At 49.9% G+C, this 24,027-nt stretch overlaps 2 protein-coding genes across 2 annotated transcripts in view; both read left to right on the forward strand.

Moving 5' to 3' along the window:
• Positions 1–24,027, forward strand: part of MED17 (mediator complex subunit 17) — a 60,599-nt gene that overhangs the window by 31,091 nt on the left and 5,481 nt on the right. Inside the window, exons 9-12 of the mRNA XM_089562793.1 lie at positions 2,478–2,686; positions 9,248–9,304; positions 16,854–16,991; positions 19,575–19,689. Of these exons, the coding sequence (XP_089418919.1) occupies positions 2,478–2,686; positions 9,248–9,304; positions 16,854–16,991; positions 19,575–19,689 (519 nt within the window). The remainder of the gene's footprint in view (positions 1–2,477; positions 2,687–9,247; positions 9,305–16,853; positions 16,992–19,574; positions 19,690–24,027) is intronic.
• On the forward strand, positions 4,622–6,359 carry LOC149327469 (uncharacterized). Its single transcript, XM_089562795.1, has one exon. The coding sequence runs from the start codon at positions 4,670–4,672 to the stop codon at positions 6,104–6,106; it is 1,437 nt and encodes a 478-aa protein (XP_089418921.1). The 5' UTR covers positions 4,622–4,669; the 3' UTR covers positions 6,107–6,359.

A 24,027-nucleotide genomic window follows, 5' to 3' on the forward strand; every position in this document is an offset into this window, starting at 1 on the left:
TGATGAGGGTGACACATCACCGTGCGTTCTTGGCTGCCCCTACCTCGATGTTGTGAACGGGCAGTCGAGCCTTCTCATTGGGTGTGCCCAATGGATGTGGGTGGGCGGTTGTGTGGCAGAGTGCAGTCCCGACATGTCTTCTCTATTTCTGGCATGAAAAAATTGGAAGATACAGTGAAAGCTCGTTAATTCGAACCTCGATAATTCGAATTTCGGATAATTCGGACTACACTGCTTGGTCCTGCAAAGCTCCATAGAGACCTGTGTGTAAAAAAGCCCGTTAATTCGAAAGCGAGTCGGTTCCGCTATGGATAATTCGAACTACGCACCGCTGCGCCTGGGCGACTTGGAGCACAGCACGTGGCCAAAAAAAAAAACATCTCCGCATAGGTAGAGGCTGCGCAAGTCCTAAACGGGGTCAGAAGATGGAACCAGATAAAACCGTGGATGAGTGGTTAAAGCCTAAATGGAGCCATCACCGGCACGGTGGCCGGCGGCACCGGAGGGCACCGGAGGGTAAGGGTTGCCAGCGACGGTGGCGGCTGCCTATCCTATTTTCCGCGCAACCTCCGGAACTCGCAACTAAATGCGGATAAGTACTGTCGGCGCGGTCCCAGCCAATGCCCCTGAAAGGCTATGACTTTGGACGGGCGCTACAAATTATGCGCGAAAAACTTTTTTTTTTCTTTGCGAGTGTCGTCCATCCTTCCACCCATCAGTCGCCAACGGAAGCACGCGGTCAGCCGCGATCATGACGCCGGCATTTAGCATCGTTCGCTGCAAAGGGCGTTTGCTGCTGCTATCGCGCGTTCCAATGATTGAGTGGCAGTAGACGCCCTAATCGCCCATAGCCCGATAAGGCGAACATACTGAAAACGAGGCTTGCACAACCGAACAAGCACTGGCACTCTGCCAAAGTTCGCTTCCCCCCTTGCTAGAGCTAACGTCAAAAGTAAACACACCGTGATGTTATCGCTGCGCAGCATCTTGGCGCGCCGCCGAGGAATGCGTTGTGGACCGGTGCAAAATGGAGGGACGCATTTTTATTTTTTTTTTTTCAAATTCTTTGGCAAAAATCGGGTGGGTGGGTTCATTAGGCAAGTGCGTTCGTTGCGCGAGTAAATAGGATACATGTACCGTAATGCAAATGGTTCTTGCCGGTTTTTTCACGACCATTCGATAATTTGAACATCGTATGATTCGAACTTTTTTCCCGGTCCCATGAAGTTCGAATTAACGAGCTTTTACTGTATTTATAACTATTGCACAGCTACCTTAGTTCTTCATAAAGTCAGCAATAAAATTCCAATACGGAAAGGTGTCAGGCAGGGAGACACAATCTCGCCAATGCTATTCACCGCCTGCTTACAGGAGGTATTCCGGGGCCTGAAATGGGAACAGTTGGGGATACGAGTTAATGGAGAATGCCTGAGTAATTTGCAATTCGCTGATGACCTTGCCTTGCTAAGCCACTCAGGACAAGAACAACAAAGCATGATCAATGAGTTAGACAGGCAGAGCAGAACGATGGGGCTAAAAATTAGCATGCAGAAAACCAAAGTAATATTCAACAGTCTAGCTCTTGAAGAGAACAGCAGTTTGCAATTGATGGCGCGGTGCTGGAAGTAGTAAGAGAATATGTCTATTTAGGGCAGGTAGTGACAGCTGATCCGGATCATGAGAGGGAAACAACTAGAAGAATAATAATGGGGTGGAGCGCATATGGCAGGTTCTCTCAGATCATGAATGGCAGTTTACCAATATCCCTCAAGAGAAAAGTACACAACAGCTGTATCTTACCGGCACTCACCTATGGGGCAGAACCATGGAGGCTAACAAAAAGGGTTCAGCTTGAGTTAAGGACAACGCAGGGAGCTATGGAAAGAAAAATGGTCGGTGTCAATTTAAGAAACCGCAGTGGGCAGGGTGGGTGAGGGAACAAACGCGAATTAATGACATCCTGGTCAAAATCAAGAGGAAGAAATGTGCACGGGCAGGGCATGTAATGCGAAGGCAAGATAACTGCTGGTCCTCAAGGGTAACGGAGTGGATTCCAAGAGAAGGCAAACGCAGCAGGGGGCAGCATGGCGGGATGAGATTAAGGTGGCGGGATGAGATTAAGAGATCTGCGGGAATACGGTAGCCACAACTGGCGAAGGACAGGATTAATTGGAGAGACATGGGAGAGTCCCTTGCCCTGCAGTGGGCCTAGTCAGGCTGATGATGATGATGTCGGCTTGTGTGAGTGGAGAGGGGAGAGGAGGAGCCTCGTTTTTAATTGCCGATAATCTTTGGTGTGAAGGAAGCTAGGTGAAACATTTTTGTGCGGTGATGAGTGATGGAACACTGATGTCTCATAGACTGTTCTTAACTTCAGTTCTTAACCATTTCATGGTCCCTTTAAGTGGCGAATGGGAGCAGTTTTTGAAGTGGTTAGAGCAAGAGGAGGGTCCTTCCCCCCCATCCCTGTGGTGCAGGACCGTCAGCCGGCGCTACCCACCTCGCGGCTGGACCACAAGCATGTGCTGGAGCACTCGCTGCACCAGCTGCTGCGGGAGCACCACTACAGCTTCCTGCACCAGGGGGCGCCCCGGCCGGCCTCGGCCCCCCTGGGGGTGCCCCGCAAGCGCCACCTGGCGGGGCCACACGCCCACGACCGCCACCGGCTGCGGCAGTCCCTCCACAGGTGAGGGGAGAGGCGCAACTGCTCTCACATAAGCAATGAACACTCCCGGACGTTACCGTATAAGCGCGTGTAAGGGCCGCACTTTTTTTTCCATATTCGAGGGCCCATTTTCGGGGTGCGGCCCATACACGCAATGTGCGAAAAAAAAAATTTTTTCTAAAGTAAAAACACACCAATCAGGGAATGAACGACATTTATTCTATGTTCAGTCGTCACTCGCGGAGTGGTGCTGCGCTCTGGTGCACACTCATCCCAAAAGAAGGTGCGCAGCATATCCGCTGTCAGCGTGCAGCCGTTGTTCCGCACTTTCATCACATAGCAGAGCAGCTCTTCTTCCAGTTCGGGAAACTGGCACGGCTTGCCTCAGAAAGCACACTTTTTGCAGCTTGTGTTTCTCAGTGCATCCTTTTGGTTGCACCACCATCGGATGCACTCCTCGGCCACGTCGAATTTCCTGCCCGCCGCACGCTTGCCTTGTTCGAGACCTAACTCCCAGCCATGTAGCTTTTAAGGTGCTTTTCCATCATGCTAAAACTGCTACGCTCAGCGGCAGCACGCGGAAGCCATAATCACTACAACTACAGCGATCACGCCACAAAAGCAACCAAAGACTGTAGCTGGTGATACTAATGCCGATGAGGATAGCGGAAGATCACAGCGGAGGCAAAAGTTCATGATGATGATGACTAAGACCTCGGGCGCCATCCATGGACGGCACTTGGAAGCTCCTGTGCGCGTGCATGGCCTCAGAGGCTATGGTGCATGCGTGGCCTCTGCGATGAAGCGCACCGTTGCTCACAGCCGGAGCCGATCGCAGAGGCCACGGTGCGTGCATTTAAGGGGGGACCCGGCTCTTAGCGATCGAAAATCAGCCCAAAAATCGAATTTTCAAAGTCTCCATTTTCGGGATCCTGACACATTTCCGCACCTATTTACAAATTTCGGTGCAAAAATAACCCGTATTTCCGACGCTAGATAGGCCGAAAGAACCGAATCCGCGATCGCGGCCCTTTAAATGGAGGACAAATCGTGCCCGATTTCTACTGCTCGCAGCTCGGGAACAACGCATGCCACCGGCGCCATTTTGGTCTCGTTCGAAAGTTCGCGCTTCCAGCTTTTTTTTTCTTTCAAGCAGCAACCCTGAGGCTGCTGCGGTCGTGGATAAAACGATCACAAAAAAAAACGCGCAGCGTGCATTGCTATTGGCCAGTTCAGGCACGTGACCAATATGGCGGCTTCCGATTGGCTCCGTCGGAACGGGTGGCCATGGGCGCCCAACAAAGACGGCATTTTGTTTGAGACTTGCCCGACGCGCACATCGCCATGCCTGGAGGTCCGACAAAATTCCGTTCTGTCAACCGCTACGGGCGGAGGCGAAAGAAAAGCAAAAAGCGCGTAGATGAATCGGCGCCTTCGCAAGGCTTAGTGGGTGCTCGGCAATCGACTGCAGATACTGCGCCGCCGGAAAACATCGCCGCCCCGACTGCGTTGGACGACGTGCACCGCGCCTCTCTTCGCAGCGACTCCGGCTGCGTAAGAATTGACGCCACTGAGCGTGAAAATGAATCGACGCCTCTCCAACACGTAGTGGATGCCCAGCAATCGAGCGTGGATGCTGCAACGTCGGAAAATTGTGCCTCGCCGGCTTCGCTGGGCTGCCTGAACAGTGAGTCTGTTCGCGGCGACTACGGTCGCGTGAGGATTGACACGACGGTCGTGACGAGCAGCGAACTGCAACGAGCGAGTGCCCGTGAGAAAGCTGCGCTTCGACAGATTGACTCAACGCCAGCAACAAAAAGGAAGCTAGAGCGTTTCAGGAGTAGTACAGAGGAAGCGTCGCCTGTGTCAGCTGCTGATTACGTCATACTAGATCTCGCCGTTTTGAATGTGCTTGTGAGTCTTGCGGCGTGTAAAACGTGCCGCGGTTGTGTGGAGATAGTGCGGGGTGATCGAGATTATGGCCTCGCTACGAAGCTAGTATTAATGTGCGAAAACTGTGGCGAAGTTTCGTCCGCGTGGAGCTCTCGGAGGGTTGACGGCGCTAAACGTTGCAACCCCTTCGAGGTAAACATGCTCGCGAGCCGTGCAATGCTATCAACTGGCAACGGCCAAACGGCCATGAACGACATGTTTTCGGCCATGGGGTTGTCTGGGCGAGCAATGCACAAAAAAACTTTTCAGAAACACCTGAAAGCTGCCCTACAGCCCGCTGCCACGCGAGCAGTGGAAACCGCAATGAAGCAGTGCGCGCGTGAAGTGGCGACGCTGTATGAAGAGTTGTGCTTTGCCCACCGAAATAATATTGCCGTATGCTTTGACGGGACATGGATGACGCGGGGCCATTCGTCGCATATCGGCGTCGGAGCTGTGATCGAGCTTTTCACCGGCTATGTGTTGGACTACGTCGTCCTAAGCAATTTTTGCTTAGGTTGTGAACTCGGTCCGAAACCTGACGCAGAGGAATACGAAGAATGGCAGGAAAAGCACCAGGTCAGGTGCCAGAAAAACATTGACTGCAAATCAGGTCAGATGGAGGTTGAGGCAGGCCTCATTTTATTTCAGAGATCTATTGAGCGCCACAACCTCCGCTACACGACTGTCCTCTGCGATGGGGACAGTCGCACATTTGATGCCATAAACCAGGCGCAAGTTTATGGGTTTATATCAGTTGAAAAAGAAGATTGCGTCAATCATGTAAAGAAAAGAATGGGAACAGCTCTTCGCAACCTCGTTCAGAAGCACAAAACCGAAGACGGTCGAAGCTTAGGAGGCAAAGGCCGACTAACGGGTGATTTGATTTCTAAGCTGAGTACATATTATGGTCGTGCTCTCAAGTCGCATGAAGGCGACATAAACAGCACGAAAAGGGCAGTCATGGCCACATACAGCCATGTGACATCTACGGATGATCACCCTGACCACTCATTGTGCCCAACTGGCAGGGATTCATGGTGCCGGCACAATGCCGCTGTTGCAAAAGGAGATGCAGCACCCAAACACAGCTACAATTTACCACAAGATGTAGCTCGTGCACTGCTGCCAGTTTATGAGCGGCTTTCGGAAACAAAACTCCTGGAAAGGTGTTTCCGTGGGAAAACACAGAACTCTAACGAGAGTTTTCATTCGGTCCTCTGGAGTCTGGTGCCAAAAGAGCGTCACTCCTCACTGTTTGCCGTCGAAGCAGCTGTCGCTGAGGCGGTGCTTCGCTTCAATACAGGGTGTCAGAATGCAGCTGCCACAATACTAGGCGAGCTAAAAACTAACATGCCAAGAGCAGGCCTCAAGAGGGCTAAGGAGAAAGATGTTCGCCGAAGTCGCAAATGTGACAAGAAACATGAAACTTCAAATGTGTTGAAGAAGGGTGTGAAGCGAAAGCACCGGGACTCTATGCACCCAGATTATTCTCCTGGGGCATACTGACTGCATTTTTCTATCTCCTTTTAAAGTTTTGTGTGAATAAATAATCTGTAAAACGTTTTTCTTCGTTTTCTCAAAACTGTATTTTTGAACGTGTTGCAGGTTTGGAGGTGCGATATTTCTGGTTCTGCATGTGCTATCATCATAATTCTTTTTTTTTTTTTTTCATAAAGGTGGACTCTTGGAGAGTGCAAAGATATGAATAATTTTGTGGTGCTTTTTAGGGAAATTTTTTTAAACCATTTTTTTCTTGTGTGTCCAGATGGGCATTTTTTTGTCCACAGTTTGAATTGCTCTAACTTAGGTTAAAATTGGTCCAGAACATTTATATTGGCTTATTGCACTCTTTGTTTGTTCTAGATTATTGCAATATGATAATTTTCAGTATAACACTTATAGTTTCACAATTAGGTCACCTCCAAACAAAGAACATGAATTACCTAATATCTTATGAACTAGATGGCTCACAGAAAATATAATTACATATTTGAAATCAGCATAAAAAATACACAAACAGGGCAATTTTAGTCAAAATCTACCTGTAAATAAAAAAATATTGCTTAAGACCAGGGTCCCCCCTTAAAAGACTATTCCTGACTGGGTCCTGGAAAGTTCAGGTGCGGCCCTTACATGGATTTATTTTTTTTAAACATTTCCATCGGGAAAACGGGGTGCGGTCCATACACGCGTGCGGCCCTTACACGCGTTTATATGGAAAAAAGTTTTGTACCAAAGGCTTCAGAGAACCTGCATAAAAATGGCATTGCGTTCCTACAGTCTGTGCTTGCAAGGCATAACTGACTGACTTCGACTGTGCATTGTGCTGTCCTCATGTCATGCTGGTTTGCATTTAATAATTTTAATTGGCATCATTTCGAACTCCCAGGAGTGTTAGTTGCGTAGGCTCTTTGTGATCTGCAGCTTGTAAAAACTGCCTTGAATGCGTGGACAGCTCCAGTTGATGCTGTGGCTGAAATCAAGAGGTGCACTAGAGCCGAATTGAAATGGACTAAGGGGAAGGTAGTCATGTGGGGAGGCGAGGTTGAGGCACAGGCAAGGAGGACGGGGTGGTTACAACAGACTCGTGACAACATTAAATGGGGAGTCACTGGCAGAGGCCCGCGGTGCACATTGGTGGGCTGAGGGGGATGTTGACCTGTCTGCGCAGTGACCATGTTTTCCCAGACCGCTGGGAATGGCAGGTGATGTTTCTGCACACGCATGGGTGGTCTGTTTACCAGGTTGCGGTGGCAAGTTTGCTATTTGTGCCTTAGTAAAACAGTGAGTTGGGTAAGTTGGTATGACTCCATGCTGCTCAAACAGCACAAACTGATGACAGACAGGAAGAAAGGTGGACACTGGAAGAGCACCGACTCTCAACCTTTCTTCTTGTCCGTCGACTGTTTGCACTGTTCTAGCAGCATGTGCTGTTTGTGTGGCTCATGGAGTAAAAGTGAAAAATGTACTCTGGTGTTCTGGAGACACAGCAGTGCCCACCTCACTTTGCCCAGCAAGGTCTGGCACTTGTCGGCAGGCAAGGCACGGCCATGCTGGGAAGGAACACGGTGCTGGGAAGTTGGCCCACACAGGTGTCAGCGCACCTGGCTGCAGTAATACTTCGATTTGAGCTAGCTGGTTGTAGCATGACATGTTTACGCAAAAGGCGTACTGGCGCTAAAAGACGAAGGCAACACACAAACACACAGGACTGGCGCCAACTTCCAACTGAGTTTATTCACAGAAAAAACCACTTAACAACCACACTGCATGCAAAAAGATACAGACAAACCAGATACAAGGGGTGATTTAACAAAGACACATGTGCCAAAAGGACCAAAGCAATGATTACAACGCTGACAACGACCCACTAAGAAAACTAATCTCTTCATCTGAGAGGGACACAGGTGGCTTGCTTATGCAGATATGGCCCCTCTGCTTGATAAGCAAGCCACCTGTGTCGCTGTCAGATGAAGAGATTAGTTTTCTTAGTGGGTTGTTGTCAGCGTTGTAATCATTGCTTTGGTCCTTTTGGCACATGTGCCTTTTTTAAATCACCCCTTGTATCTGTTGTTTTTTCTGTTTTGCTTTTATCTTTTTGCCTGCTCCTGTGGTTGTTAAGTGGTTTTCTCTGTGAATAAACTCAGTTGGAAGTTGGCGCCAGTCCTGTGTGTTCGTGTGTTGTCTTCATCTTTTAGCGCCAGTACGCTTTTTGAGTAAACATGTCTGGCTGCAGTGTTCTCAGCCAGGGCTGTTAGGAGGAGTGTGTGTCGGCGAGCCACCATTCTAGTTGTGGTAGCATTGCTGGGCCCATTTTCCCATGTCGGGCATACGTACACACGTAAGTGTTTGAAGCCTGCTTTCTGGCAGTTAGCCTGCCAGGCGAACACAGGCCTAGGTGAAGGGTACACCTCAGTGAAGGCCTTCTGGGTCAGAAGAACCGAAAACTGAGCGAGTTGGTGCATGTTGAAGAAGGAAAGAAACAGCGCAGCGACAACGGACACGACAGAAGAAAGAAGAAGGTCAAGAGCTGACTAACAACTGAGGTTTATTGGAAAAAACACATGTATTAATACCCTCTGAAAAAAACAACCAGGACGCATGCTACTCCGCAAACACTTCTAATGGTGGGAATCAAGATACTTAATCTCACAGTCATGGAGAAGCACCGAGGCAGTGTGCTTACACACGTGTCACCATTCCCGTGGATGTGATATGCCTCACACTGTTCCCTTGTTAATTTATCCCTATGCCTGCAAACAACTTTTGTCTCATAAAAAAGAGGAGTGCACATTTTCTTATAGGGAGAACCCGGGATATTATTCATGATTGTCAGATTAAGTATTTTGATTCCTGTGATTAGAAGTGTTTGCGGAGTAGCATGCGTCCTGGTTGTTTTCTTCGGAGGGTATTATTAATACATGTGGTTTTTTCCAGTAAACCTCAGTTGTTAGTCAGCGCTTGTCCTTCTTCTTCCTTCTGTCTTGTCCGTCGTCACTGCGCTGTTTTTTTACTCCTTCTGGGTCAGTGCCTCTTATTCAGTGTGTCAGCTGTTGAGTGCCTTCCCTCTGGTTGTCCACCGGAGGGGAACCCATGCATTGTGCTAAGCAGTGCCGTGACTGATGCCCTGACTTTCTTGCCTTGCAGCCAAACCATCCTGGAGAAGATCATCGCTCAGACGCAGCACGTGGCCCTGAGACTGCGGTGCGTGTTTCCCTTGCACCTCTTTTCAGCTGCCACAGTGAAATTGCTGCTGCTGGCTACTGATTGATGCAATTTTTTGTTCTTATCGCTCATGCACATGGGCAGAGAATGACTACAGTGAATACTTGTTATTGTGGAACTCGAGGGACCAGAAAAAATGCGCAAATCACATCCGCTGTATTCAGCTACAGTAAAAGCTCGTTAATTCGACACTGACGGGACCGTGAAAAATTGTCGAATTATCCGACTGTCGAATTATCGAATGGACAAGAAAAAAAAACGAAATGTGCACAGACTGCTCTTACGTCGCCGCGCACGTGAAAGTGCGTGGCGCGAAACGACTGCACCATGTGTCTGCGCATAGGCGACTTGGTGTAGAGAGAGGAACTCGAGTGAGAGACAGCGGGAAGCCTCGTGCCTGCATGCTCTGCCGAAGCGCGATTGGTGGCCCCGAGAGGGACCGTTGAAAAAAAAAAGCTGCCGAAGTAGCTTTGAGAGAACGGGAGGAGGAGAGGCGGCGTTGGGCGAGGAGCCAGCCCGGGATCAGTCATACCTTTACTTGGTAAAGAAATTAGTCATCACCGTCTGCTTTTTCGGGCGAATTTGAGCAGCGACAATAGCACTAATCGCTGCAAGGTGCTCCGTGGCACGCGCGCCATTGGGAACGTCTTCGCAGAAGTCCTCCAGCACGGACAGTGCTTCTGCGGCTTCTTTAACAGTGCGCTTGCGCTTCGGTGGCTGGGGCAGCTGTTCACTATCGTCTTCGGATGAATCATCGTTGCCGGTGCTGGTTACATCCTGAATTATGTCGTCCTCGGTCAGCTGTCCGGCGACTGCGACACCATCATCGATGGTGATATAATCGGCAAGCCGCACGGAACAAGGCAAGACATTTTCGAAGCAGCTGTCGTCCTCTGCGGTTGCGTCAGCCGTCTCACATGGCAGTGTGTCTGCGCAGCAGTCCGGTCGTACAAAACCGCTATGCCTGAAGCAGTTGGCGATTACTTCTGGGGGCGTCCTGGTCCACTCATGAGCCACAATGTTTAAAGCGCTGAGGAGCGTAAGCTCGTATTTTTTCCCCGCTTCCATGCACAGAAGCATGCGCTGCAAGACGTGCTTTCTGTACTTGCTTTTGACGAACTGAATTATTCCCTGATCCATGGGTTGTAGGGCTGCGGTAGTATTTGGTGGGAGAAACACCAGCTTGACCCATTCAAGGCCCGACACCTTGCAGTGGGCACTGCAATTGTCTACCACCATGAGGACCTTGCGCTTCTCCATTCCAAAACGCCGGTCAAGCTGATGCAGCCAGGTCTGGAAAATGCTGGATGTCATCCAGGCCTTCCTGTTAGCTTGATAATTAACAGGAAGGTGCCTCGCGTTCTTAAAGCATCTCGGCTTCTGAGCCTTCCCAATCACTAGGAGCGGCAACCGCTCTGTTCCAGTCATGTTGGCCGCAAGTAAAATCGTAACCCTTTCCTTGCTGCGTTTTCCTGCTGTGCACGGGTCACCTTTGAATGTTATCGTCTTGTCCGGAAGAGCTTTGAAGAACAGCGCTGTTTCGTCTGCGTTGAATATGTCCTTCGCGTCATACGCAGCCAGATGTTCAGGCAGCCCGTTGGTCCGCCACTCCTCGATTGCTTCTTCGCTCACGGAGGCTCTTTCGCCACACACACTCTTGAACGTCAGGTTGTGCCGGCTTTTAAAACGAGCGAGCCAACCTTCGGAGGCTTTAAAATCTTCGACGTTCATTTTTGCGGCGAATCTCTCAGCCTGTGCACAAATTAGTGGCCCGCTCACAGGGAGATAGGCCTCTCGTGCGTTTGCGATCCATCGCAGTATGGCTTCTTCAAGCTCCGGGTGGGCCGCCGTCCGCAGCCTTTTTCTTTTAGCATTGAAGCTTTCGCTGTCGAACGCCTCCAAGATACTTTTTTCATTTTTGACGTACGTGGCCAATGTTGTCCTCTTCACTCCATACTTTTTCATCACGTCTTCGCGTGAAACGCCGTCTTTGAGTGCCTTCAATATTTCCACTTTTGTGTTGAGGTCCTTCGCTTCATACTTCGGCCGCTTTGCTGGTGTCGCCATCGCAGCGGCAAGACGCGCGGGCACAGCACGCAGCACAGTAAAACAAGTAGACGAAGCGTCACCGCAGATGCAAAAAGCACGTGGCGACGACACACGCTGAGGCGACTCGACTGCGCGAAGCACGCAGCGGCAGGATGCGCAGGCACAGCAAAAACGTAGGCGAAGCAAAGACCGTAGACGAAAAAAGCACGCGGCGACGACACACAATGAGGCGAGACTCGACTGCGCGAAGGTAGGGCTAGGAAAGAACGCACTTCCGGCTGCCCTCGCTTCCCTCATGCCGCTTATCACCGCCCTCTCTCTCACACTGCTGATGGCGATGGCAGTACGGATGGCGTACGCTGCCCTTTTTTTTTCAGCTTCACACTAGCGCCGCTCTGGGCCGTTTTTTTTTTCATGCTTCCCACCCTCCCGCAGTGAAATGCGAAATGGCGGGCTATGGAGCTACGTCGAATTAACCGATTAGTGCAAAAATTTCGTCGAATTAACGAGAGTTTCGCCCCATAGACTCCTTTATGTAATTGTAGGGACCTCGCGTGCTTGTCGAATTATCCGATTTGTCGAATTTCACTGTATTGAGTGGCCCCAAAAAGGCTACCAGAAAGCCATTTCCATCACAGTAGGCTTATTTTCTGTAAGATGGGCCATCCTGCTGAGATCATTATCATCATCTGTGACATCATGCATGCTGTCACAGAACCTATCATGTGCGCGTTGATTGTCTAAACTGGCAACTATGAGCAGCAGCTTGGGTCATTATTTGCCTGAAACAAACACAAGCAAGCTCAAAATTTTGTCCTTTAGCAACCACTGAACGAATACAGTCGAACCCGGATATATCGAACCCGCATATTTCGAATTATTGGCTATATCGAACACAAAGATTACCCCCTTGAAAATACTATGTAAAAGTATAGGACAGTTGCGTTGTATATCGAATTCCATTTTCGCCGGACATTGGATATATCGAACGCCGCGCCGCGCCCCTGGAAGGTGCGCTTTCCCCAAAGACATTCCTGTCCGGTCCTCAGCCGCCTCAGCGGAGAACATTTCCGCAGTCAGCAGGCGCAGGGCCCTTTTTTTTTTTTTGTTCCCCGTTTTTGCGCCCCACCGGCGCGAGCTTTCCCGCTCCTCCTCTCCTCCTGTACCGCCGGCGTGTGCTCCGTCAAGGTCATTGGAGATAACGAAGAGAGAGCGCCGCATGGAGACGCGCGGCGACCACACTTCTTGGGGAAAGAGAGAGAGAGAAAACGGTCGCTCGTGGGCACATCGTGGGTCTGGGGAAAAGAGAGAGCTCAGAAAAAAAAAAAAAAAAACGAAGCTTAGAGCGCCGATCTTTCTCCCTGCTCTTTCTTTTCCCTCTGTCGTTCCTTCGCAGCCGGGTTGACTGCCGCTCGCATAGGCTTCGCTCTTATCGCTCCATCTGCGCCTCGCGTGTTTTTTTTTGTGTGTGTGCCTGTGTTTCAACGCGCGATGTGAAGCAGGCCCCAGTAGCCAACTGTTTTGGCAAGGCAGGCCTTGAAGTGGCCGGAGATGAATGTCCGGAAGATTTAGATGACGATGAGTGCTTGGACGACGCGTTTCGCGACTTGTCCAATTTTCTCGGCGCCGTTCCGTCCGAAGTGACTGTTGAGGACTTTAACGCTGACAGCGAAGTTCAAGACGCCGACTCCAGCGACGACGAGGGCAACTGTGTTGTCGAAGAAACGCGTCCGTGCGCAGCCACTGAACTGGCGTCAGCGTTAGCCTGATTCGGCGCTGTTGCGGCGAAATGGAAGGCACTGTGCTCTCGCACCTGGACAGTCTCGAGAAGATCGAGGCCAGTGTTTTGATCGTTTCCCAGGGGAAAAAGCAGCCCAAAATTAGTGATTTTTTTTCCGCGAAATAAAGCGCTTTCACATTGCGCGCCCATACTATGTTATTCGCGGCTGTTCCAAACGGTAAGCCACAATTTGTTATGATCGGGAGTGCAGTTTTAGCCTATATCTGTATATCGAATTTTCGCTATATCGAACTATTTTCCGATCCCCTTCGAATTCGATATATCCGGGTTCGACTATCAATGGACGTGTGTCCAGTGACGTCAGACTCACTAGGTTCCCGATAGAAATCTTCTGGTTGGACTGCAACGGTAGCCTAGTTGTTTGAGGTGCGGGGTTCAATCCCCACCGGTGACACAGTGGGCGCAAGCTTTCCCCTGGCCTGGTGCTCGGCTCATTCAGGGTGTTATGCTTGGGAAACGGGTCTCTGACCCCCACCTCCAGAAGACAAAAGACATCCTGTGCCACAGCGCTCTGTGGCCACAGACGCCGTTTCACCATAAAAATTCATTATGAACATCATCGAAATCTCCTGGTTGAAGCCACGAAATATGAAATTTTTAAGGGGGGAGCCTGGTCTTGAAAAAAAAAAATTTTTATTAATGAAGTCGCAGTTAAGAAGTCTTCAGGGAATTTGTATTTTTGTGTGCCGATTCTAAATATGTCATTTAATTTCATGTACAACAATTCCTTGAGCACTTGTGCACTTTTTATGCATGTATTTTGTGAAGAGCTTTGAAAAACATTTATTGCGAGAAACTTGCTGAAATATAAGGCATTGGGTTTTCTTGACAACCAAGGAATGCAATAAGGGTAAAATTGTCTACCTGCCTATCACAGAACTTTAGTTACAGGGTTTTGAAGTTGTTGCTTCAGAAGAGAGACGAAAAGTGTGTATTCCTGTTTCTGAAGTGGCAGCTTCAGTACCCTATAACTCAAGTTTTACGATGGTCATATTGTGCAGTGTATATGTTAAATTTGGCCAAAAAGAAGTTGACTCAAAAAATAAGTTAACGTCTTATCCCCCCCACCCCGCACCCACCCCACCACATTCACATTATGTAGTTCCCTGCACAATAGCATGACAATGCATGTGCAGCTCCAAGCAATAAATACGGAATGATACAGTTGCAAAGCCAGCGATTGGAGGCAAATGGAGGTACAGGGTGATGAAATGGCTCCCTCGCATGCAGCCACGGCTGAGTAGCGGCAAACACAACAGCCAATGGTTCAGTAGTTTCGGATTCTGGCGCAACGTGCACTCCAGGGGTTACCGGAAGTTTGCTGTCACAGCCGATCATATGGGAACGCAACCGCCGGCACTAGCGAGCCGGATAAACAGTGCGCAGTTGACTTTTTTTTAATGGAAGCAATTTACAAACTTATTACTTATGTTTTTTTAACACCACTCACTGACCTTTTGCAGCTGCACCGATCTTCCGACTTAGCCAACTTTCCACCCTTGTGAAAACTTTGCAGGTCCAATTTTAGAAGATGGTAGGAAAAGCTCACGCAACTTTCACTGCGGCATCTGGTGTTCACGTGTTACTAGTGCAGACTGCTGTTGTGGTGCTGTCTCCCCCACGCGCGGCCTCGCCTGCTCCCCTTCCAAATCGGAACTCTTCCTTTACCGCCCCAGGCCGCACGACCCCGCCAACCCTCCCATCCCACTTAAAACTAGGGAATCATCCCATTCCCCTCGTCTCAAAGATTCGCATCCTGGGCCGCGTCCTTCACTCTCACGGCGCGCACGGCGACACCATCCAGGCTCTCCAGACCCAAACTCGGCAAGTCACCCGTCTAATCCGACGCGTGGCGAACCGGCGCGCAGGTCTGCGAGAGCGGAACACTCTCCGCCTCACCCAAGCCTACATCACGAGCCGCACGGCGCACTCATTCCCCTACCTCCCCTTAAAGCAGTAGGAGCGAGACCGCATCACAACGCGCTCCTCAGGAGCTGCACGAAGGTCGCCCTCCGCCTACCCCCCAGCACCTCTACTGGCCGGCTCCTCAACCTCGGTACCCACAACACATTTGAGGAGCTGGCAGAAGCCACTCTAACAGCACAGCTGACTCGCCTGTCGGGTACCGCGGCAGGCCGCACTCTGCTCTGTCAGCTAGGCATCGCCCCGATCATCCATCCTACCGAGGAGGGCCCCCCTAACTCCAGACCTACGCTCCCATCTCATCATCCATCCCATCCCTAAGAACATGCACCCGGAGCACGACGGAGAACGCAGGGCAGCCCGCGCCAAAGCCCTGCACAAGCTGTACGGCGACAATTCCGAGGTAGCCTATGTGGACGTGGCAGCGTACTCGTCGGGCTCTCGCATGGTCCTCGTCGTCGCTAATAATCAGGCCCGATTACTCGCATCAGGCTCCATCACCACAGACTCATCAGAAATAGCAGAGGAAGCAGCCATTGCGCTCGCTCTCATCTCCACCTCTGCCACCAAATTCTCTCCGACTCAAAATCCACCCTATCCTATTTCGCTAAAGGCCTGATATCCCGCACCGCGGCTCGGCTTCTACGCTTCTGGCACCCCACCCGCCCTGTAACCCTTATCTGGACCCCCGCACACGCAGGCCTCCCAGGTAACGAGGAGGTCCACTCCCTCGCCCGAGGTCTCACTTTCCGGGCTGGAGTTGGACCCCCTCCGTCATCCCAGGAGCGTCTGCTTACCTTCAGAGATATCCTTACCCACTACCGTGATACCCGGCGCGTTTACGCACCACCGGCTCCCTCTCTATCCCTAACCCAGGCCTGCCACTGGCGTCGACTCCAGACCCGTACTGCTCCCTACCCTATTCTTCTTCATGCCCGCTACCCCGATCAGTTCCTTTCCTCCTGTGAGGTCTGCGGGAAACCGGGAGACTTTATTCATATCCTTCTCACATGCCCCACCTTCCCACACCCTCCATCCCCTACCACGGCGGAGTCATACTGGGAGACTCTCCTGGCCAGCTCCGCTGGTGCTGGCCAGCTCCGGATAATTACCGACGCCTTGAAGCGGATAGCCCTCCAAGGACTGTCCTTTGCCCTTTAAGGGCAACCCCCTAAGGGTTGCCTCGTGCCACGTAAGGGGAGGCAGGGTTTGCCCCCTCTGCATTGCTTGGCAATAAATGTTTCAACCACCACCACCCCTCAATCTCAATGCTCTCATGTGTTGCCATGCATGAGCATGGTGACACAGGTGATGGTCCTCAATTTGAGTTGAACCCTTTTCATTCAGAACCTGGAGGCTAACAAAATAGGTAACACTGGAATCGAGGAGAACCCAGCAAGCTGTGGAAAGGAATGTGATTGGTGTAACGTTAAGAGACAGGAAGAGGGCAGAGTGGGTGAGGGAACATCATCATCATCAGCCTGACTAAGCCCACTCCTTCCCCTTGATTTCGACTAGGATATCGTTAACCTGCGTTTGTTCTCTCAGCCATCTCTTAACGTTACACCCGTCATTTTTCTTTCCATAGCTCGCTGCGTTGTCCGTAACTTAAGCTGCACCCTCTTTGTTAGCCTCCACGTTTCTGCCCCATAGGTGAGTGCCGGTAAGATATTGCCGTGTCAAGATGGAAATGACGACACGTAGGGACTGTAGACCCTGGGCGGGAGTCATAAGAGGACTGATGTCTCTGTGCAGGACCATGTATGTGATTGACCAGTACGCGATGGAGGTCAAGGACCCCCTGGTGGTGGCACGCTGGGCCTGCCTGTCCAGCCCCACCCACAACTCTGTCAAGATCAACATCCTCTCCCAGGGATACGAGACCATCTGCAGGTGTGTGCGCTTGTGCATTGGGAGAAGAAAAGCTGCCGTTTCTGATCTCTGCATTGCTGTTTTACCTGTGCCACACGCGCACAAGAAATGGCAGTAAATGCTGAACGCCTTAAAGGGAAGTTGAAACGTTTTTAGAGAATTCGAGGTTATTCAAGAATTCCAATCTATCAAGCTTCTAGATGAAGCTTGACAAGTATTTTTGCACTAGCAGTCGATTAAAACTGCGACGATGTTTAGACTTCTCCTTACTACGTTGGAGGAGTGCGAGGAAACTCGGCAGTGACGTCATTGTTGCCGAAATTTCAGATGTCCGCTGCTTACGCCTGCATGGTGCTGTGTGTCGTCAGATGGCGACAAACAATGCATCGTGAGATTCAGCTTCGATGGCGTCGGTTTTCTTCAATGGAATAGCTGTTTCTTCACTGCAAACGTAGGGCCGTCATACGTGACGTCATTATCGGGGCCTCTGCCCGTCGCTGTGCACTTCAGAGAAGCCTGAACGCCGACGACGACTTTATTCGGCGATTACGCCACCATTTCAGATGCTAGAGTACAACGATTTCGCAGGCTTTACCTGCACATTTTGCACATTCAGTAACCTTAAATTCATAGAATTCTAAGACCGCTTCAGTTGCCCTTTAAGTTTGTTAATGCCATTATTTTCAGAGTCGGTGCTACACATCCATCTTTAATGCCATTATCGAAAGTGAGGATGACAATAACGCTTGTAAGGTAGTCAAAAGTTTCATCTGAATATAAACAGTGCTAATGAGCACAATATATTTGGAATGTTGTTCAAATGTAATGTAAAAATGACTTTCCATAAAATACGGCTGTTCCTGCTTTACAAGTTGGAAAAGTAGCCATAAAGTTCCATTTCGGCACACAAGTCGAGAGTACCTGTCAAAAAGACTGGTTAAAATGGCGCTCTCCACATTGAAAACGCAGCGTATATGGATGCTTCATCTGACAAAGTTAAGAATTAACCGTTTGCTACTGGTTAGGAAGTTGTTACTCATGCTTTTCTGCGTGTGTAATGGGAACGAGAGTGCGCATTGCACGGGCTAATGAGTTGTGGCAAACTCAGTAGGTCGCGAATGGCAGTAAGGTTAATGCCATTAAATCTATGCATGTGGCACCGCACGAATGCCATTGAAACTTAAGGCAGTAAGCACTTAATGGCATTAAATCTGGCCGTGGGGAACGGGTATTAGTGGTGTGCATTGCAGTAAAGGCTCTCTCCGCATTTATCTCGCCACTTTCATGCAACGGATAGTTGCACACTGCTTTTCGGTGCCACATCTAGTAAGGCAAACAAGTTTCCATGGTTGTTTCAAGCAAGTGCAGCCTGTTTTTTTTTACAATGCTCTAAGCCCTTCGCGGAGTGTTAGGGGTTGGGGGAAAAAATGATACAGAAGAAAGGCACCTTATACAGAAGAGAGGCATATTACAAAAAGAAGCAGAATTCCAGTTTTTTTTCTCACAATTCTCAGCTGAATTGGTGTCATAAAAAACGCGCTGATCCAGATTGCTAAACTCAACAATGGTTTTTGGGCCACAGGTTGGTGTCGGCACAGTGTATTCATAATAAGGGAATAATTACTCATTGGCATCCACCCAAGCCCAGCCATACGGCTACAAAGGAAAGCTACACAGCTTTCTCAGAAACTTCATAGTCAAAGAAAAATTCTTCCTGGTCCGGGGTTCGAACCCAGGACCACCGCTTCACCGGAGCAGTCGCTCTACCAGTTCTCCAACTCTACCTCTACCATTCGCGAAGTTTCTGAGAAAGCTGTACAGCTTTCCTTTGTAGCCGTACGGCTGCATTTGGGTGGATGTCAATGAGTAATTACTCCCTTATTACAAATCTACACCACTTGGGGGATTCCCCTAAGCATTTGAACAACACTACATTCCAGTCAAGACATATGACAATGTTCCTCCATTGTTGCCCTGTGGTCTCGATAAACCCTCATTGTTTACAGCAGTTGGTTTGACCTGTTGAGAGCTGTACTCTGTTTCATACACAGCAGGCAACGCTGCCAAAGCTAGCGCGCCTGTTCGCACAGGCTAAGTCCACACGTGAAAAGTAGTTCACCTTACAGCCAAAGTGAACACAAATATATTTCACAGCGACAAATCTTAGGTGCCGTGACTGGCTCCTCCTGGTCTTCGTTTTACCTCTTGCAACATTTTCGTCCTGCAACTCGTCGAGATTTCGAGAAGCAAAAAGTACACGTGGCAGTATGATACGCGGTTGGTAGGGCGACTGCTTCTCCTAAATCCACGCCCAAAAAGTAGTTCACACTCTGTGAAAATTATGGCCAGAGAGCCTGAACACTGAGCGCCTGACAGCTTCGACCGTGATTTTCAATGCTACCACATCACTTTATACCACTCTTTGTATTTGTCCGTCCAAACAATGGCCGGAGTTTCGAGAAGAAGGAATGATATGTGGTGGAGTAATATAGTTTCGCGGAGGCACTACTTTAGCAACCTCCGCAGCGTTGCCTGCTATGTATGAAACGGAGTATAGGAGACAGTGCCTGAGCCATCTCTGCTGTTCTCGTCATCACTGCTCAGAACCCCCCTGGTGGTGCACATAGAGGAGCAGCGGCTGCGGGCCATCTGCCGCGACGGCCGCGTCATCCAGCTCTCGTACGAGCCCCAGGAGCTGCGCTACCTGCTCATGGCACAGGTCAGTCGCCTCCACACACAGGCCTGCCAAGGGCCTCTTTTATCTACAGTGGACTCTCGTTAAACGGAACCTCAAGGGACCGGGAAAATATGTTCCGTTTATCAGGAGTTTCGTTTAGAGAGAGAATAGGTTCAGCATTGCGCAATCCGCTTCCGCGGGATCCCTACGCGGCTGGCGCGCGCGCGCGCAGTTGGCAGTCTCAGCGGATCTCAATTTGCGAAATCTAGGTAATAAGGAGAACGGTACACTATGAGAACAAACTTTATTAGAGAAAAATAAGCAGTGAATTTTTTTTCCAGTAGTACTAGTACTGAAATTTAAAAAAAAAATGTCAAAAGAGTGGGAATTACCACTTATTGGCTAGTGAAAAAGGATATTATATTTGCTTGTTTGAGCTCTCGCAGCTGTTTTTTGTTAATGGCATCACCCATACTTGACAGGCTGTGCAGAAACACTTCCGAACCTTCTTCTCGTTGGAAGAAACTCTTCAGCATTTGGACTGCCGATTCCGCCTGCGCAGGTGTCACCACAGGATCAGAGTCAGCGGTCTCGTTTTCAAGCTCTTCCTCCTCGTCTTCACTTTCTTCAGGGGGGCAGACATCAGCTATAATGCTGTGCACGGTATTTTCTGGCCACGTTGCCACATCGCTGTCGATCTGGACATATTCATCAAGTTGAATGCCCATCGCAGCACAATTCTCTAGTAGCAAATCTTCCTCGGCTGCGTCGTGAACATCATCAGGCTCACTCTGTGTGCTGGGTTTTTCTGTGGTTGCGGCAAACCCCGCATGCCTGAAGCAGCTGGCAATGGTGGTTGCGCTAACCTGCCGCCAAGCATCATCCAGGAGGTAAACGGCACGCAGTACATCTACCTTGTACTCTTTCCCCTGGTCCATGCATAAGAGCATCCTCCTAAGAAGATTTTTGCGGAAGCGCGACTTGAGCGCTTGAATCACACCCTGATCCATAGGCTGCAGCAGTGCTGTGGTGTTCGCTGGCAGGAATTCCAGCTGTATGGACTTCAAACCTGGCACAGTTCCGTGTCCAGGGCAGTTATCCACCAGGAACAAAACTTTCCGCTTGTTGCGAGAGAAGCGCGCATCCTCGCGATAAATCCACTCACTAAAAATGGCTTGCGTCATCCACGCCTTGCCATTGGCCTGGTATGAAACGGGCAAGGTTGCGACGTTTTTGAAGCAACGAGGATGCTTCGATTTGCCGATCACTAGCGGCTTCAACTTATCGCTGCCCGTCATGTTGGCACCGATAAGGACGGTCAGCCTGTCCTTGCTCAGTTTCCCTCCGGTGCATTTCTCTCCTCTAAATGATAGCGATTTTGAGGGGAGCAACTTGTAAAAGAGTGCAGTCTCATCTACATTGTAGATGTTCTCTGGATCGTATTCCTCCAGAATCTCGGGCAGCCGTCTTTCTCGCCAGTCTCCGCATGCCGTCGCGTCAGCAGCGGCAGCTTCCCCTGAAACAGCACGAAACACCAGTCCATTGCGCTCTTTAAACCGGGTCAGCCACCCCTCGCTGCACGAGAAACCCTCGATGCCGAGGTGAAGAACAAATTCTTCCGCTTTTGCACGAATTAGTGGCCCGCTGATTGGGATGTTTTCACTGCGGGCTCTGCGCAGCCAAAGCACCAGGCATTTCTCCAAGTCTTCGTGGTCAGCCGCTCGCAGTTGTTTTCTTTGAGGACCAAAGCGTGACGTCTCGAACGCCTCCCGCAGCTTGTCCTTGTCCTGAAGAATTCTTGTTAGGCTGCTTTTGGGGACGGCGTACTTCGTCGCTAGCGCCGTTTTCGTGAAGCGACCACTCTCGAAGTCGTTGATGATCTCCATCTTCCTTTCCAACGCAAGTGCATTGTGCGGTCGTTTTTGCGCTGCCATCGGACCGAACAAAAGCTCTAGGGCTTAGGCCTAACTGAACACAACCGCCGTGAACGCGAGCGAGCGATGCGGAGGGCAGTGTACGAGCAAACCGGAAACCGCCGGAGACGGAAACCGGAGAGGTGACGCGGGGAGGAGGAGGAGGGGAGCATTGATGCGTACCGCGATGGCACTGCGCTTGTCCAACTAGTTGCGGTTTCGAGTTTTTCGGTTCCGTTAACGCGGTGGTTGCAAAATTTGAGTTCTGATTAACGAGATTTTTTTTACATTGACTTAATACAAAACCAACCAATCGCGAGGCGTTTGTTCCGTTTAAGCGGTAGTTCCGTTTAACCGATTTCCGTTTATCGAGATTCTACTGTATTTTGATCTGGTTTGTTCTGTTGCACTCGTAGGTCCATTCTGCAGGTCAAAGGTAGTCTTTGTTTTTAGATTTGTGAATTTTAAGTTTCTTGAATGAAATTTTTCTTCTCACTCAGTGGACACTGCATCTAAAAAATTCCTCTCTACAGTTCAGTTCAGTTTATTACCTTAAAGACCCCTGCAGGGGTATTACATAAGGGGTGGATTATACAGAAAAATAAGTACATTGGTTGCCATGTGGGTCCAGCATATAATATAATCTGTTACTGCTTTGGAAAAGTTGGATGGGCAGGTGATAGCGGCGATGCTGTGGGAAAGGCCGTTCTAATCTAACACTGCTCGGGGGAAGGAGGAGGCAGCGAACGTGGTCGCAAGGGTCCAAGGCCGGGCAACTTGAAGAACATGACCAGTGCGATACGATATGCAAGCTGGTGATGTGATACAGCCTGCGTAGTCGTGGGTGCTGTAAAAGAACTTGCGAAACAGGTTTAGGTACATTATGCATTTATTTTTTTTCCGTACTCTCAGGGCTCGAGGAGGCATTACAGAGAGGAGAAGCGTATAAAATCGGCTCCAATTTTTTTGAATTTGGCGACGTTTGTGATGGTAGCAATGAAGTCAGAGAGGTGGTTCTATTCATATGCAGTGCATAGAGTAAAAGTGAATTTAGTGCAATAATCCAATGGAAGGGGCTTGAACATGCAGGAGGTGATGATTCATGCATTCCATAATAAGGGTTTGGCAGCAAAATCACAAGAACACTAGATGCTCATTGTATACACTGCAGCAGGTAACCTAAATGGTATTTCGTTTTCTCCGTTTGGAATCTTTGTGTTAAAGGTGCAGTGAAGAGGAATCTGAACTCGTCTTTCTGCCACGGGAACTCGATCTACACGTTCGCAGCATTCTTAGAAACCTTGACCTATTGCCCTGTGTGGCCAATTTCCCTAATTAAATAGGATTAATGTCCGGCTCCCATTTTTTTTTTAATTCGCCGAGTACGGTGGCTGGAGTCGACCAACGCGTGGAGTGCCTTTCAACCAGCTCCGTGCAGGCTTGCCGCTCTGCCATCGGCGGAGTAATACGTAGTAATACGCGACAGCAAATAGTCCGCGTATATTTTTATTACTGCGGGCTTGTTTTGCAGCTATGTTATCTGCGAATGAAACTATTTATTCACAGAAACCTAAAAAACAAAATAAAGCGAAAGCAAAGCCTCCACGCAGCTGTTTGAAAGGCACTCCACGTGTTGGTTGAGTCCGCCCACTGTATGGGGAGAATTAAAAAAAAAAGAAGGCGGGAGCCGGACGTTAATCTAGGGAAATTGGCCACACAGGGCAATAAGTTGCAGTTTCTAAGAATGCTGGGAACATGTGGATTGAGTTCCCGCGGCAGAGAGACAAGTTCAGATTCCTCTTCACTGCACCTTTAAGCTCTTGAAGCTGGCATTGACACATTTCCAGTGTGTCCTTCTCAGCACCTGTGCCAGTGTGGTCTGTTGTTTGCCCTGCATGCGCCATCACGAAACTGCCCAGATGCGATGCCTGCTGTTTACGGGCTCCCTCAGGGACTGTTGGGTCACTCTGGGCCTGGCAGTGCAGAATGCTGCATGGCAGTGCTGGTGTGGTATGCTGTCACAGCATTGACGCCTGACCGCCACACAGCAGCGCACAGCCGCACAACTGCAGTGTGGCATCCAGCTCCGCGAGAAGTAGCTTGGCAGATTGCAGCCGTGATACTGTCCTCCAGCTTCTGACGGTCGTCCTGAGTGTTTGGGTTCTTTCTTTAACATGTTAGCGTTGGAAGGGTCTGCGCAAGTGGAAATGGTGACCACTGTGGGCCAGTGGGAAGGCTGTGAACGAACTCACTTTGCATAAAATGAACTCTCATGGGTTGACCTTGGATTCAACGCTTGGCTGCTAATGCATTCATACAATCCGCCCCCTCAAAGTTTTCCATTGTAGAGAATTTGTTGCGCACCTTCCAGGTCAGAGGAAGGCGTGGCTAGTTGGATTGGATTTGTGATGGGAGTGTAATGTGTCCCTGTCCTTCCGTCATCGTGGTGGTTGGGGGGAGTGGCGTG

The sequence above is a fragment of the Amblyomma mixtum genome, chromosome 10 (assembly GCF_055824585.1).
Source record: "Amblyomma mixtum isolate Tamu chromosome 10, ASM5582458v1, whole genome shotgun sequence".
NCBI classification, from domain to species: Eukaryota; Metazoa; Arthropoda; class Arachnida; order Ixodida; family Ixodidae; genus Amblyomma; species Amblyomma mixtum.

Coding starts and splice junctions, on each gene's coding strand:
- LOC149327469 (XM_089562795.1), top strand. CDS start 4,670: ATGTGCGAAAACTGTGGCGAAGTTTCGTCCGCGTGGAGCTCTCGGAGG.